This window comes from Ochotona princeps, chromosome 27, assembly GCF_030435755.1.
Source record: "Ochotona princeps isolate mOchPri1 chromosome 27, mOchPri1.hap1, whole genome shotgun sequence".
NCBI classification, from domain to species: domain Eukaryota; kingdom Metazoa; phylum Chordata; class Mammalia; order Lagomorpha; family Ochotonidae; genus Ochotona; species Ochotona princeps.
This window is the reverse complement of record NC_080858.1, coordinates 4,086,209-4,103,676: the sequence shown is the minus strand read 5'-3', so window position 1 is coordinate 4,103,676 and position 17,468 is coordinate 4,086,209. Positions and strand designations below refer to the sequence as shown.

At 42.1% G+C, this 17,468-nt stretch overlaps 1 protein-coding gene across 1 annotated transcript in view; it reads right to left on the bottom strand.

Moving 5' to 3' along the window:
- Positions 1-5,515: 5,515 nt before the first annotated feature.
- Positions 5,516-17,468, bottom strand: part of KDM5A (lysine demethylase 5A) — a 71,812-nt gene continuing 59,859 nt past the window's right edge. The window contains exons 27-28 of the mRNA XM_058656003.1: positions 16,529-16,939; positions 5,516-7,522 (exon numbers count right to left, since the gene is read on the bottom strand). Coding sequence (XP_058511986.1) covers positions 7,316-7,522; positions 16,529-16,939 — 618 coding nt within the window. The 3' untranslated portion in view covers positions 5,516-7,315. The remainder of the gene's footprint in view (positions 7,523-16,528; positions 16,940-17,468) is intronic.

Genomic DNA, 17,468 nt, shown 5'->3' with positions numbered 1-17,468 from the left:
CAACACCTTTTGTTAAGCAGAACCCAAGCACAATCCCAAGACCATTGTGCCAAATGCTGGCCCCGCATACAGTCCAGCCTTCCTACACGATGGTGATACACAGCCTGGGCTGAGAGCCACCCCATCTGAGGAGCCTCCCCGCACCCCCAGTCAAGGCCTGCCTCCAATGAAGACTTCATCCCTGAATATAAAAAAAAAAATTCTCAATTCTTAAACCATTTCAGTGGGAAGATAGCACGTCCCACTCCCAAATCACGTAATTTCCAGCTTGGCCCTTCACTCAAGCCTTTTCTGAATCACCCATTGACATAGGCTGGGAAACATGGACCACAAGGGACACTGGACCCTGGGCCAGTGATGGGCACACTTGGTCACAGAGTAGTGGGAGAGATTTTAAAAGATGTTCTCTGGTTGTCCCTAAGAGGCAGCCACATTTGGAAGCTTCTGGGGCTGAGGAAAGAGGTATGGCAGCTGGTCTTGTACTGTGCTTGAAACATTTTTCCAAAACCATCCCCAACCATCCAAAATAAATAATCCTGCAGCCTTTGATCTCGCCTGAGAGCTATAACCTCGTCTCTTCCTGCTGATAGCACTGTTCTTTCTGGAAGTTCTCCAGGCTCATAGCATCCCAGTCCAGCTTCCAGGGTGCCTGCATTCCCATCCCAGTCCTCGGCTTCCACCCACCCACTGGACACTCAGCAATGGACAGAATTCTGTCTCCCCGCTCATGTGACCCAAGAGGGGGAGGCCTGAAGGTGGCCCAGGAAATCACTTGCAACAGGGTGACTTTAGAGAGAGTTCTGCAAGATGGCCAGCTGGGGTGGGAGGAGAGACCAATTAAAGGAAAAGGCATCAATGTGAAATAAGAAGAGGGCAAATTCCAGTGTGGTTTGAAGCATGAATGTGGGGCTAGCTTTCGGCAGAGTCAAGTCCCTGCCTGGGACCCCAGCATCCCCTCCACAGTCATGAAGTTCACAGCATGGCTCTACTTCACATCCAGCTTCCTACAAATGCACACCCCGGGAGGCCACTGCGACCACATGGGATTCCCCACTCCCCTGCACTTAGTTTAAATTTTTTTTTTTTCCTTTAACTCAAAAGGCAGAGTTGCAGAAAGCAAAGGAGATAGGGAGAGAGATCCACTTGTTCACTCCCCAAATGACTGTCAGGAGGTAGACTAAGTCTGGGCCAAGAACCTTCCGTTATGCACAAGATCTGCCATTAAGAGGTGATCTGATATAGAGTTTTGGGGAACTCCTCTGTCAGGATGTAATCCCTGCAGGTGAACACAGAACCAAGGTAGGGAGCAGAGAGGAAGATCTTCCATCCGATGATTCACTCCCCAAGTGATCTCAACGGCCAGAGCTATGCCGATCTGAAGCCAGGAGCCAGGAACTTCTGGGTCTCCCACACGGGTGCAGGGTCCCAAGACTTTGGACTGGTTTCCCAGTCCACAAGCAGGAAGCTGGATGGGAAGTGGAGCTGCCGGGATTAGAACCAGTGCCCACATGGGATCCTGGCATGTTCAAGGCGAGGACTTTTAGCCGCTAGACCACCGCGCCAGGCCCTATTCTTGTTTTTTTTGTTGTTGTTGTTTGTTTTAGGCAAGGAGACATAAAAACCAGCCTTTACTCTGCCAAGGAGTGAGGCTGTAACTTAAATGTTTTCCCATGAGAGCCAACCCATGTATGACAGGAAACCAAGAACCTGAAGCTCAAAGGGAACCACTCCTGGGTTCTTAGCCAGTTTCCTTTACCTGATGCTTGGAGCTCCTCTGGGCTTTTCTGCCTTTAACCACAGCCAACTTCATTTCCATATACCTGACAACTCAAAAATACACTTAAAAGAACCTAACAGGTGTGGAAAGGTGAGGAGAGGCAAAACCCAAAGCCACGCCAAGTTTATTCATGTTAATATTTGATTGCCTTTTATATACTCTATTTTTAGCCATATGTGATGTTCCCATGAATGGCTAAGTGCCATGAAGAAATCCTGGGGCCAGTATGGTGGCCTAGTGGCTAAAGTCCTCACCTTGAACACGCCTGGGATCCCTCATGGGCGCCGGTTCTAATCCTGGCGGCCCCGTTTCCCATCCAGCTCCCTGCTTGTGGCCTGGGAAAGCAGTCGAGCATGGCCCAAAGCCTTGGAACCCTGCACCCGTGTAGAAGACCTGGAAGATCTGGGCTCCTGGCTTCGAATCATCGGATGGAAGATCTTCCTCTCTGTCTCTCCTCCTCTCTGTATATATCTGACTTTGCAATAAAAATAAACAAATCTTAAGGAAAAAAAACTCTTAACCATCCATTCATGAGCATCAGCCACACTGTCAAGGCCCCAAGGAAAAAAACCTGTGACTAGATCATTCTTAAAAAGCGAATTTGTCAACTTACAAAATGTTCCTTTGCCTGTTGGCAGGAAAATTCTGCCCAAGGTCAGAGATAATCAGATTTTTCTCTTACCAACCAACTCTTCCTCCAACCCCCAATAGATACACAAACACACATCTCATAAAACTGTCTTGAGGGCCCGGCGGCTTGGCCTAGTGGCTTAAGTCCTCGCCTTGAACGCCCCGGGATCCCATATGGGCGCCGGTTCTAATCCCGGCAGCTCCACTTCCCATCCAGCTCCCTGCTTGTGGCCTGGGAAAGCAGTGGAGGACGGCCCAATGCATTGGGACCCTGCACCCGCGTGGGAGACCTGGAAGAGGTTCCAGGTTCCCGGCATCGGATCGGCACGCATCGGCCCGTTGCGGCTCACCTGGGGAGTGAATCATCGGACGGAAGATCTTCCTCTCTGTCTCTCCTCCTCTGTGTATATCTGGCTGTAATAAAAATGAATAAATCTTTAAAATAAATAAATAAATAAATAAAACTGTCTTGAGATCAGTTTCATCCCAAGCGGCAATTTGCATCACTTTGGTAACAATGGGGCAAGAAATGCCATTCCTTTTCCGAAGGAGCTTGAGGCCACACAATGCAGCCACCTTCCCTGGCACAGCTGTGCTGCAAAGGGGGCACCAGACACGACAGTTCTTGCAGAAAACTGAGGATCCCTGACGTCTCTGGCCAACACTTCTTGTACTTCAGTTTCCAAAACACTATTCTCATTAATAGTAATGGGCTAATCACACCACTGGCCAATTTATTTCAGCTCAGTTCTTTATTTCACAGAGAGCAAACAGCAAAAACTCCCCTGGCATGTTAGAAATGGTCCCCATATGATTTGCTAGCTTTCCTGTGAATTATCAGTCATTACTGAAATTACCTTTACTTGGTTACCAATTAAACTTACCACCAATGCGAATGGGGGGGAGGAGGGAGAGATGGGAAGGGTTGGGAACCTGAGCACAAAATTTATTCTTTCAGATATAATACAATTAACCATGCCAAACACTCTTTCAGGAAGCCAAAGAAATCACAAAACATTCAAATCTCAAGTTGCATTTTTCATAAGATACCACCCTGGTAAACTATAAATAAATATGTAAGAGAATAATCCTACGGGGTCTGGAGGTTCCCAAGGTTCCTAGGAGACATCTTGAAGCACTGTGAAAGAACAAGCCAGCCTGTCACTAACGTCCCAGGGCATCCTTTCCCAATCCTATGGTTTGCTGCATAGCGGTGACTGGACGTAAACATAGGAGGTGCAAATCAATGAGAATCCATCCCTTCCTTTTCATGCTGTAATCACAACTACGCATATTTGTGCTCACAAATGCTGTACGGTTACGGGAGAAGGACTCAAGAAGAATCCTATTAAGAACTTATTACAAAACCAAGTTTCTACATATGACGTAAATTCACATAGGAAACTTTAATCTTGTTTTATGTGGGGCCAACAACTCCATTTCCCAATATACCATTTGCAAAACCCACTCCAAAAGGTCACTTTACGCTTTTAAAAAGTGGATAATCCCAACCCCATTTCCTTTTATTCTACTGCTCTGTAAACTCCTGGCTGACATTCACACAAACGTATTCTACAACTAGCATATCGACGGGGAGTTTTCTTACACATGCATTCAACTGCATCTAGAATCTAAGAATTAGGAAAAAATAAATTAACTCACTCTTGGGTACCTGATACAAATAAAAGCATAGGGGGAACAGAAGCAAAAACGCAGGTTCAAATTATGCACATCTTATAGGTCTGTCATTGCTTGTCATTGCTTGCCATGGCTCTGTGGTTGTTAAAGCAGACTGTGGGCCATGACAGATTTAGCGTCTGCTTTTTCAATTATCCAAAGTATGACATGTGGAAATGTGGCAGTGTTGCTGAGGCATAAATCTGAATCACAGAGGCAAAGCTGACTTCATTACGGCTGTGTCGTGCTATCAAATGCTGCCCTGGGTTTGTAACCTGAAAATCTATAGGTTACCCTTTAACAATATCAAAAGACCTCTATTTTTTCTTTCTCATTTTTCTTTATTTAACCTTTGCCAAAATAATTTGTGTACTGAAGGTAGTGAAGAATTCTGAAAGAAACACACATGCGTAAGTCAACATATCAATGAAGAACTGCAACTCTGCAGTTAGGAAGCGCAGAGAAATGTTTTAACTCAGATTTAACATAAAATGTTACAATGCAGGAGAGTTAGTTGCAAATAAGTAATTTTCTCCAAGTGAAAATAATGCTTTATATTGGAATACCAACAGTTCTTAAATGGATGCACCTTATTTAATTAATTCAAAACCTGCACATTTACATTTGTTTTCACTATATGCCTCCTTTGGATGGGAGGGCAGGCACCAACTTATCTTATTCTCAGCCCAGGTCGAAATCTGTGGTTAAGACAGATCAAATCCTCCATGACCTCTAAGAACACACAGAAAACCCTACGGTATAAGTTAAATGATACACTTCAGTTTCAAAATATCAGAAAGTTAACAGGAAGCTCTTTGTGGTTGGAGACTGTCCTGGATTTTTCTCAGGTCTCTGGCAGACAAATACTGAATCGAGCACAGAGCCCTCCAGCCTATCTCCCAATCACAGTACTTCCCACATGTCAAGCAGCTCAACCTCCACCTTTCTCAGCATTCTGTTCATTTTCCACTGATGGTGCAATGGATGACTGGGACGGAAACGCATGTTAAATGTTATTCTAGGGATCCCTCACTGAAAATTGCACCCAGTTTTTAACTCACAAGTCTCACAAGTATATGAAGAATTAACAAAGCCCAAATGGCAAAAAATATTGTGCTTTCTTCTGTAACAATCAGATGAATTTTTTAATTAAGAGATAATCTATACGGTTTAGCAAATGAAAACTTGATACAATGGTTAATTACCTTGAATTTCCTTTGAAATCTTAGGTCATACATATGCTAACTTGAGTTGAGAGTACAGTAACACTTCGAAACCTTTCAATAGGGCAAAAAACTCAAAATGCTTTCTAGCATTAAAGGAAGCATGACCAAAGATAGGCAGTAGGAACCAGAGCGCACACACTCACAGGAACCGGGCTTTATAAGAAAGCTTGTTTTTTTTTTTTTTTTTTTTTTTAAGTAAAATGCCTTTTGAGTTAAATCTCATACCCACTCAGACTGTAACTGGACAGTACAATTCACTTCTAGTTACTAGAAGACATTTCCTTAGAAGAGACTGCAGCAAAAGGGAAAGAGGAGGTTACCAGCTGTTTCTGAGTCCAGCCCATTACTCCCAAACAAGGGCAAACTGATGAGTTCAAGGCAAAAAAAGGGACACACACTAGTAAAGACAAAACACTTTTTAGTAACTTTTTTTTGTCCTTTAGAAAAATGAGTCCTATTCTAATAAAACTACATACAGCTCAACTAACATCTTAGAACACAGCAGAGGACACAGCACCATAGTTTCAAACATTCACATACAAAAGGAAAAAAAAAAAACCCAGCAAAGACTAGACCAAATTTCTCAAAAAGACAGGGTTAGGTCCCAACATGTAAAGGAACTGTAATTGCCTATTTGAACAAAAGCAACATGGAAGAACCAGACAGGCCAGGGTGGGAAAGGGAGTGCTAGTCCTTGTACTACAAGGAAGGAATGGGTTCTTTATTAAAAAGCAAAACCCAAAAAAGCCCCCAAATGGATTTTTTGATGCTGAAACTCAGTCATACATTTCTGGGAACAGTAAATATATATAGATATATGTATTTACTTATATATTCATATATGTATGTTTAGAAAAGAAAAATAATCTATTTATAGAAGTCAGTAGTCAGAGACATTTAGAAAAAAAGTAAAAACAAGTCCTCTTTTGTTTTCTTTTTAAAAATGGATTTACTAAAACAACTTCCTCCATAGAGGTGCTCTGACCCCATCTCCTCTGGTGAGGCCAAGGTGTTACTCCGTAACATCTGATGCGGCCCCACGCTGCAAACAGGAGACCTCAGGGTCAGGGCTGCAGGCAAAAAGCTGTTATCTGGTCTTGCTCACGGCCATGCCTCATGCCCGAAGCCTGGTGGCGTCTGGAATACGTTGAATGAAGGTTTTCCTGAAACGCATGCATCACTGTGATTCTGTAAGACATCCTGACTGGTCGTTGTCTTCTTTTTTCTTCCTCCAGAAGCCTGGATTCATGTACCCGCTCCCCTCTAAAGTTTAGACCCACGACAGCCAGACTTCTCCAAACAGGGTGAGGGGATAGGGAGCCTCCCTCCTTGGGACAGGAAAAGCTTTCCTTCTGGCAACCCAACCGCATTTCTGACCTAGATCACGACCTCCTCTTCCTCAGGAAAACTAGATGACCTGCCCTAGACAATAAGTATCCTCACGTGAGGCTTTCTTCTCGGGACAAACAAGCACAAGCATCTGAGGTCTGCAGACTGTCACCACCCCACAATTTCAACCCCGTTTCTCCTCCTTGTACCTCCACAGAAGGAAAATGTGCTCTGCCTCTTTTTGAACTATCCCAACTAATGAGACCCAATCAATCAGTACCTTCAGTTGGTGATGCCTAGGTTGCAAGCCTCTATGATCTACTGACTGGTAAGCCACATTCCACACACCCTGCCAGCACATCACTCTATTTAATGCAAACTGTCACCCTACAGCTCAATCAATCAAGTATCTGCCCTTGATGGAGTCAACCATACCCACAGAGACATGAGGTAAAATACTGGCTGCTGTACCAAAGATGCCCTCCGCACAGATGTGTTGATAGAGAGCGTAGCTCACACAGTCCACGCAAAGCAGAAGCCAGCACTAAGGGAACTTTCTCTGAAGGTTACTCATCTTTGGAAGCAACATTCTGAGCGGATCTAACCCACTCTGCTTGATGACTAGGGTCTCAATGTGGTCCATTTTCCCCCAAGTCCCAAACTAAACAAGCAATTGCTAACTGGTTTCTTTAAGATCCTCCATGGGCAGTTTGTAGCTCATTATGAAGGAAGGAGGTGGTGCTTCATCTGGGCTATCTGGGCCCTGCTTCTTTGCACAGTTTATACAGATGTAATCTTCATTTTCAGCCATTTCTGGAGATACACCCACACAAACTTGATGAAACCATTCATCACAGCCACCATCACATTGTACCCAGTCTACCTGTAGGAGACAAGATTGGGGAATGTTTAGGTTACATAAACATTGAGCCTAGAGTAAAAGCAAACCAAAGAGTTCCTCTTGGCTTAAATGATAGCAAACAACTGGAATGTCCCAAAATACAAAATGATTCTTATGGGGTTATTTATTTTTAATGAAAGAAGCTGAGAAGTTAATACCCCCCAATTATATTTTACCATAGTGTGTCCACAAAAATGAGGCCTCTTAGGTACTCCGTTACCTCATGAATACCTGGGCTCCTTGTGAGGCAGAAACATGTATGAGGAAAACTTGACAAAAAAAGGAACTTCTAGTAAGAGCAGCAAAGTAGTTTTAGCTAATATTAACAATCTCTAGGCTCTAAGATAATGCAATTATCAATCAAGAAAGGAAGAATACAACAATGTGAAGGCAATCCTGTGTATTAGCTTTATTTCAAAGAGATAAGCCAAAGTACTAAGAACATTAAATACCTTTTTAGAAAAGCAGTCACATAGGCCACTTTTTAAACTAATATTTTTTATTCTTCTCTTCTTCCGTTACAAATACAACTCCCTATAAAAAGTTAGCAAATATCAGAGGTCAAATCTTACAAATGAACCAATTATAACAGCAAAAGACACAGGTCAATAGATCACTCTGGGCTTTAAAATTCAAGACTGGGACTGATGGGTCGGTGACAGACGCCAGGCAAGCCTTGTCCCTGCAGAGAATGCTGTAGTTAGAGGGAACGCAGCTACATGATGTGAAAGCCTTGGACCTGACCTTCATGACTCAACAATCAAGTGCCTGTTGGATTTCCTAGCTGGAGGGTGACTGTTACAGTCAGTGTCACAGCAGATGAGCACCTTTAAGATGAAAAGTGCTACTCTCTCTCTCACAGAACAAAGGTTGGCAAAACAGTCCCTGAAAACCAGCAGCAGATCATCAGAGCAAATCAAGGGGTATGAGGAATCAAAGAGGTATGCCAGACAGTTTGAGACAGCAAAGAGGAAGAAGGCTTTAGCTAAGTAAATGAATTTCATTCAGGGTAAATGAGAGGTTTTCAAAATTGGTTTCCATTAAGATTATTAAATCCACACTATACTTATACTTTCAAATTTGTAATAAAAAAGGGAAAAACTTGTTAAAGTGATTTTTCTGCTTTCATGTCTCCTTAAGTTAGGATTTTGTTAAACTCAGTCAAAAGCTCTGAGTTCTAGTGTGGATGATTTCAGTTGAGTCATCTAACCTTATGGAGACCCAACTGCCCCAATTGTAAATGGATGAATCATCTGATTACAAGATTAATAAGAAAACACAAGAAATAATATATGGCAAGGAGCTAGCCTTGTGTAATACTAGCATCCCAACTGGATGCCAATTCAAGTTCACACTGCTTTACTTCTCATCCAGTTCCCTGCTAATATACCTGGGAAGGTATAGCAAAGAATGTCTTTGAACCTACAATGGACATGGGAAGAAGCTCTTTCTGGCTCCCAGCTTGTGGTCAAGTAAGTAAATAAATAAATTTTAAACAATAATACACAGGGTCAGTGATGTGACTCAACAGGCTAATTCCTCTACCTGCTGGTACCAGCATCCCACACAGCAATAGTTATGTACTCCATTTCCGACCCAGCTTCCTGCCTTTAGCATGGGAAGGCAACAGAAGCTGGCTCAAATCCTTGGGTCCCTCCCTGCACCCATGTGGCAGCCCAGGAAGCAGCTCCTGGTTCCCGATCAGCTCAGCTCCAGCCATCGCGGCCATTAGGAGAGGGAACCAGTGGATTGAAGACTTCTCTGTCTCTCCTTCTCTGAATCTGCCTTTCAAATAAAAATAAATACATCGTTAAAATGTTAATTATGGCAAAAAAAAAAAAAAAACCTAGTTCACTGCCTGATACTGAAGCTATTTTTAAAGATGACTCTCCTAGCTCTCCTCATTACCTCACTTCCCTAAAACGTTCCGTATCGCGAGGTAACTGTGTGGAGCTCCTGCATCAGAATCACCTATTCTGTCTGTTACACACAGATCTGGGACCCTCCCCAAACCTACAGACTCAGACCGTCAGCGGAGTCTGAATCAGAGCCTGCAAGTCATTCTGACACACTCTAAATTTGACCATTGCTGGCACTTTAGCAATACTCTTCCCTGAAAACTACTCATGGTCGGCAATGAAAATAAATCTTAAAAAAAAAAAGAAAAAGAAAAAGTAGTAATTGATCAAAATGTTGCTATTGCAGCAAACTTATCATAGACAAAAAAGGGGTAGGGGGAGAGAGATAATGGCTTCTGTGCAACAAACACAAAGGTACTGCAAGAGAATGAAGATCCGCAATTTGCCCAGTGGATGGCAGGGAAGCCTAGGGAAGTGTTCTCGGTGTTGGGAGATGGCAAAGGGAACTGGAAATGCAAACTATTTCTTTGGGCTGTCCAGGTTTGAGAAATTATTCTGTTTATCATGCAACTCCCAAGCCAACAGACACTTCTACTCCTAATTCTAAAAACAGCTTAAGCCTAGCCTGCTCTCAAGTAATGTATTCCAAATAATTTTAAATCTAGTTTTTCAATACAACTACTCCTTAGTTTCCAGTTTCCAAATTATATCTATCACTTCTTTCAAATATGATCATATTATTACTATTTATTTTTTATTGCAAAGGCAGATTTACAGAGGGAAGAGAAAAATATCTTCTATCTGCTGATACACTCCCCAAATGGCCACAATGGCTACAGCTAAGCCACTCCAAATGCAACAAACCAGGAGCTTCTTCTGGGTCTCCTGCATGGGTACAGTACCCCAAGGCTTTGGGCCATCCTCTACTGCTATCCCAGGCCACAGGCAGGGAGCTGGATGGGAAGTGGAGTAGCTGTGACATATGGGATCACAACGTATGCAAGGTGAGATTTAGCCACTGAGCCATTCTGCCAGGCCTTAATCATTCTTTTTCTGATTCTAACTAGAGGTCCAGGCCTGAAGGGCTGAGGTCATAGGTCCAAAGCCTAGCTTTCCCATCATTTCAAAAGGATGTGGGACTTTTCTTGGGATACTCATTGATATAGAATCTGTGGGTTGGATAGAATCTATAAGAATTTACTTTGGGGCCTTGCACAGTGGCCTGGTGGCTAAAGTTCTTGTCTTGTACACGCCGGGATCCCATATGGGTGCCAGTTCTAATTCCAGTAGTCCTGCTTCCCATCCAGCTCCCTGCTTGTGACCTGAGAAAGCAGTCGAGGAAAGCCCAAAGCTTTGGGACCCTACACCCACATGGTAGACTCAGAAGAGGCTCTGGGCTCCTGGCTTTAGACTGGCTCAGCACTGGTCGCTGGGGCTGCTTAAGGAGTGAATCATCGGATGGAAGATCTTGCTGTCTCTCCTCCTCTCTGTATATCTGCCTTTCAATAAAAAATAAATAAATCTTTTATATATATTAAAGAGTTTACTCTGGGGCTAGTGCCATTGCTCAGACTAATCCACTACCAAGTGTTGGCATCACACATAGGTGCCAGTGCCAGTTCATGTCCCAGCTGCTCCAATTCTGAACCAGCTCTCTGCTTATGGCCTGGAGAGCAGCAGAGTAAGGCTCAAGTCCTTGGAACCCTGCACCAGAAGAAGCTCTTGGTTCCTAGCTCCTGGCTTCAGATTGCTCAGCTCTAGCACTGCAGTCATTTGTAAAGTGAACCACCGGATGAAAGAACTTTCTCTCTCTGTCTCTCCTTTTGTAAGTCTAATTTTCAAACAAAAATAAATACATCATTTTTTAAGATTACTCTGAAAATATAGCAAAGAAAAACAACCACCTTTTTATTATCTTTTCATCGGCCCAGGGGTCAGCAATGTGGTGTAGTGAGCTAGGCCTCCAAGTGAAGCCAGCACCTCATATGAATTAAACTTGGTGTCAGTTCAAGCCTTGGCTACTCCACTTCAGATTTAGCACCCTGCTAACGTGCCTGGGAAAGCAGTGGAGGATGGAGGATGGCCAAGTCCTTGGTCCCTAAACCCACACGGAAGTCCCAGATAAAGCTCCTGCCCCTGGCTTGGCCTAGCCTCGCCCTGTTCATCACAACCTTTTAGAATCAGCAACTGGAGTTAGACACTCATTCTTTCTCTCTGAAACTCTCTTTCCTAACTCTGTGTTTCATGTAAGTACATCTTCAGACAAATAAAAAGGCCGATGGGATGGTAGGCAACCTGAAGGTTGGAACATCCACTGAATTCTGAACTCATCCACAAAGAATTCTGATACAAAGCAAAAGACTATGTAACAGCCTGGCAAATCAGGGGCTGAGAATCTGTCTTACCGTACATTACATTTTAGTAGTAATGTACCCTTTTATTAGTTCTGGGAGATGTGTCTGGTGAATCAAAAAAACCAAGAAACTTCACACCTATGAGCTGTCAATTGTTAGCTGATACACATATTTTCTATTATAAATAGTTACTATCACCCAGATCTGGGGGATATTTGTTTAGTGTATGTGTGGTCAGGAAATACATTAAGTAGAGGAAATAATGCTATTTTGACATCCATGATTTCAGTTTTACATGTAAGAGAAAGTTGGCATATTATAGTTAATTTCTTACAGCCTATTATCACACTAAGGAAAAAGAAAATTTTTGATAGTCTTAGCTTTTTCAACTAAGCTTTTGCTATTGTTATTTACCCTCAGTGATCTATATGAAATTTTTTAGTGCTGCAAATATCTAGTGATCAGCCCATCCAGCTTGTCCAGAAATGGCAAATCTTCCTGTATGCAGGAATTTCCATGTTAAAACTGGCTGAGTCTCAGTTCAACTGGGGCAGTTGGTTTCTCCCTGCTCATCCCACCACTGGGTGTCCATGCATCTGTGTAACCTCTGACTATGCTAAAAGGAGCAACGAACTGCTTAGGATAACAATAACGCAAATATTTTCGTAACAACAACAACACCTCCACATAAATCCTTTGAAAGCAGAATGGCATACATTTTTGAGCTGAAATCCCTTAATTTATGAGGCCAAACTACTTATGGAAGAAGTAATGGGTAAGTAAAAGACCCATAGACAGAGAGAGGAAAAAAAGTATTTTCTTGTACAAAATGACTAACATACTTATTCTAACACTGAAAACACATAAATAAATCATCTCAAAAGTAACTTCCTCTTTAAGCTTTTTTTAAAAAATTTTATTTTATTTTCATTACAAAGTCAGATATACAGAGAGGAGGAAAGAGAAAGGAAGATCTTCCATCTATTGATTCATTCTCCAAGCAGCCACAACAGCTGGAGCTGAGTCAATCTGAAGCCAGGAGCCAGGAACCTCTTCTGGGTCTCCAAGCGGGTGCAGGGTCCCAAAACTTTGGGTCATTTATTGACTGCATTCCCAGGCCACAAGCAGGGAGCTGGATGGGAAGTGGAACTGCCGGGATTAGAACCGGCACCCATTTGGGATACTGGTGTGTTTAAGGCGAGGACTTTAACCATTACACTATTGCGCGGGGGCCCTTTAAGCTTTTTTGTTCATCTTTGGTGCCCCCAAAATCGGATAAAGGGACAGAATTCCAGAAGAAAAAGATTCTAGGCTTCAATTTTTTAACATTTTATTCACTGACTGATTTGAGAGTGAGAGAAATAGAATGCCCATTCACTAGCTCACCTCCCAAATTTGCACAATGGCCTCTGCCTTGCCAGGTTGGTCAGGAGTTAGAAACTCAATCCTGGTTTCCCAAGTGAGTGGCAGGGAGCGTAGTACTTGAATCATGGTCTGCGGCCATGAGGGTGTGCATTAGAACGAGGCGGAATGGAGAAGTTGGGATTTAAATATACTCTGATTCAGAAACGCTAGGTCAAATGCCCACCCCTCAGAACTGATTCTCAGAGAAAACAGCTCTTATTTAAAGATCACTTCATCTTAAAGTAAATCTTGTAACTGTCAGAGTAGATGGAACTGAAAAAAATCTTATTACATCATGTTATCTTTCTTAAATGTTTCCAAAATATCTTGGGATATATGTAAGTAACCATTCTAAATTCTAACATATTTCCCAATCTGCATATTTTTCTAGGGAGAAGTAACAGTAATTACCAACTAGAGAAAAGGCACAGGAACATCGAAAACAAACGAACCCTAGAAGTCATTTCTTACTGCGTAAACAACAGTCTTCCCTAAAGAGCATTTTCTTATCATTTTGTTAAAAAACGTGTGCCATGAATTCATCAGGATTCCTTAGAGAAACATTACAAATTGAGAAAACTGTAAAAAATTTTAAAAACAAATAGACTTATTAAAACTAGTATCAAGAACACACAAGGAGAATCATGAAAGACTGCCAAATGCAATGACAGGCAAAGTATTTATAATCTGAAACAATTTTATAAAAAACTAAATAGAGAAATATAACACTAAGATCGTTTTATGTAGACTAATGACAGGGTAACGCTCAACCTGCTCACAATATATTTTGACACTTTAAACATTATCTTTGAATAAATATTCACTTAAGTCTGTGTTGCTTCATAAAAATGCAAATAACTTTCTAGATTTAAAAACATGTATACAGAGGAGCCAGCCCAGTGACATAAAAGCTAACCCCCCATCTGCAGTGTGGCCATCCCACACGTGCCCTGGCTGCTCCATTTCTGATCCAGCTCCTTACTATAAAGGTCTGGGAAATTGGAAGAAGCGCATGGGTTTCAGCTTTAGACTTGGCTCAGCTCTGGCCATTGTAGCCATTTGCGAAGTGAAGGAGCAGATGAAAGCTGTCAGTCTTCTGGTCCCTCTCTGTAACTCTTCCAAGTAAAGAAACCAATCAGTGGCTCAATTGGTTAATCCTCCCCTTACAAGTGCTGGGATCCCAAATGGGCACCATTTCGTGTCCCAGATATTCCACTTCCCATCCAGCTCCCTGCTATGGCCTAGAAAGGCAGCAGGAGATGGTTCAAAGTTCTGGAACCCTGTACCCACGTATGAGATTCAGAAGAAATTCCTGGCTCCTGGCCCCAGATCAGCTTAGCTTCAGCTTACTGCAGCCATTTGGAGAGAACTAGAGGATGGAAGAACTGATTTTTCAAAAATCAACTTTTTTGCCCAACATAATAGCTAAGAGTCCTTGCCTTTCTAGTGCCAGGATCCCATATACGTGCTGATTTTAATCTTGGCAGCCCCACATCCCATCCAGCTCCCTGCTTGTGGCCTGGGAAAGCAGTCGAGAATGGCCCAAAGCCTTGGGACCCTGCACCCACATGGTAGACCCGGAGGAAGCTCCTGACTCCTGGCTCAAATTGGCACTGCTCCAAGCCACTGTGGTCACCTGGGGAGTGAATCATTGGACGGAAGATCATCTTCTTTGTCTCTCCTTCTCTCTGTATATCCAACTTTCCAGTGAAAAAAGCAAATCTTTTTTAAAAATCAAGCTCTGGAGTGCCTGGGACAAGTCCTGCCCCAGTGGTAGAGACCCAGGTGGAGCTACTGGCTTTAGTCTGGCCTGGAGTGTTGCAGACATCTAGAAGGAATCAGAGAATGCAAGGTCTAATCTCTACCTCTCCCTCTCTGTCACTCTGGCTCTCAAATAAATTGACATCTAAAAAAGAAGCTAAAATGTTTCTTCCCCGTGCCAAAAAAAAAAAAAAAAAAAAAAAATTATCTTCCTACTAGCCTTTTCTTTAAATTTCAGCTCAAATTCTTGCCGCAAGTCTTGAATCAGTCATAAAGTTAAAGAAAACAGAAGGTCCTGCCACCATCAAGCAAACCCTTTAACAGTTTAAAATCCTCCATTAATGCCCTTAATAAACACATACAGATGGAGGCAGATTCAAAATGAAAGATTACAATATGGTGTATTTACTAAAATTCTTTAAACTGTTTGAGGAAAACGCTTTTGAATTGTTTAAAGCAAGACATAAAAATGATTAGACAATATGACAATGATACCAAAAAAAAAAAAAAAACCCACAGGAAAAAAAATTTAGATAGAAACATACCAAAATATTTAGCTGATTATCTGTGGAACATTACACTAAGGGATATTCATTTTTTTAAGATAATGGAAAATCTCGGATAAGTCTAATTTATATATAAGTACATTCAATTTTGGAATGTGTATTTGTACTTAGTTCTCATTAATTTGTGGGGCAGGGATAATTATTAGCAGACAGAACCCAGTCCAAGAGCGACTAAATTAGATTCCATCTTTTATTATCTCTATAAAATGAGGAGCCTGACCAAGGCAGCCTGCTGCTCTTTTCCAGCTCCAAAGAGGTGTACACATCTTACTGTAGAAGCAAAGTGAGGGCATAGTTTCCTGCAACCATGCTGCAGCGTATTCATCCTGCTCAGCTCTTTAAAGTGGTATGAAAGCCTAACAGGTAAAATTAAAACCAAGAATTTATTTATATTCTTAAGGAGAACTCTACAGATGCTTCCAATCACTTATAAAACTGGATGTTTTTTAAATAAAGTCTGCCCATTCTTCTCAGCAGCTCTTATCAATGTAAAAATGACCAACACAGATTATGCTTAAAATTGAGTGTTGTAAAATTTTAAATAATATCCTTAATGGTATACACTATTTGTTCCAAAGGATTTGAATGAAATTGATTACATTTAGAAGAATGCACATAGGCCTGGGTGTAGGTAAAATACAGTTTTAGGTCTTTGGAACACAAACTTCAAATCAATGTAACCTGCGCAAATCCTGACATATAGGACTAGTACTTGTGTTCAGCCCACTGTGGCTGACAAGGTATCTGGTTCTATGGCTCACCCTACAGTGGGGGCGCAAGACTGAACCTTGTCTGGTCCACTGTGTCAGAAACATACCACCTGCCAGGGATGTCTCATTGTGCTCATCAGGTACATGACTTAGAAGACACAAGCCTTTATTTACACACTGACCTAGAACCTTCGTTAGTCAAAAGAGCTTATAGATACTGTAGAAAACAAGAATTTCCCAGCCTGGATCGGAACCTGCTATCACCTTGGCAAGCAGACCTGCCCAGCTGCTGCTCCCTAAGCTCTGCCACTGGCCACACGCAGCCGGGACTCACCTTGTCCTTGCAGGGCCTCTGGCAGTTCTGTGCTGCACACACAGCATTCTCATCATCAGATTCCTCTGCTCCTGACCAGTCATACTTGGAGGGGATGTCCAGCACCTTTTTCTCTCTTTTCTTCTCAGTATTCTCTTTCACAAGTTCTACTTTGGCAGCGGTAGCCTTCTCCTTCTTTCTCTTTCTCTCTTCTTCTTTTGCTAATTTCTTGGCCAGTTTGTTCAGCTCCTTTGATTTGTCTGCATTTAACTTTAATTTCTTCTTTTTAGGCTTGTCCATTTTCTTTAACTCCTTAGACTTCTGTTTTCCTTCCCCAAAAAGCTGTTCTACCTTCTCTAACTTTCGTTTCCGCTTCTTCTCGGAAGAATCCTTTCCCTTCATTTTTAATGGTTTCTCTTCCATGCTGTCATCCTTGAAAATAAAAGTAGAAACAAGGTTGAACAAGACATGCAAAAACAGTATTATTCTGTTATGAGATATCCCACAGGAGGCAGATTCAGAGACACAGCAGGAACCAGAGACCCACTTGCTCACTGGGCACCAAGTAACTTTTGGAAATCAATTCTGGTTACAACTGCAGAACATTCAAACACACAGAATACAACTAAATTGTCATCTAAAAAAGGCTAAAGTGATAAGCTCCCCAATATATATATATATATCTTGAAAGCAACCTAAGAAAAAGAAGAATTCAAAAGAACACGGGGCCACAACTGTCTAGAGTGTGTTACACCTTGAACAAGATAATGATGTGCAGAAAATGTTTTGTATACCAGAACCAGTATCTAAATCAGATTACCAACAAAATGAACAGAAGGCGTCAGATGCCAAAACTTTTAAACTACATGGAAAACCTTCATTTCACGGCTTTGATCCTTAGTTTCTCTACAGGAAGAATGGAGTAAACAGTAGTTTTGTCCATGTCCTTTGCCCTCCACTC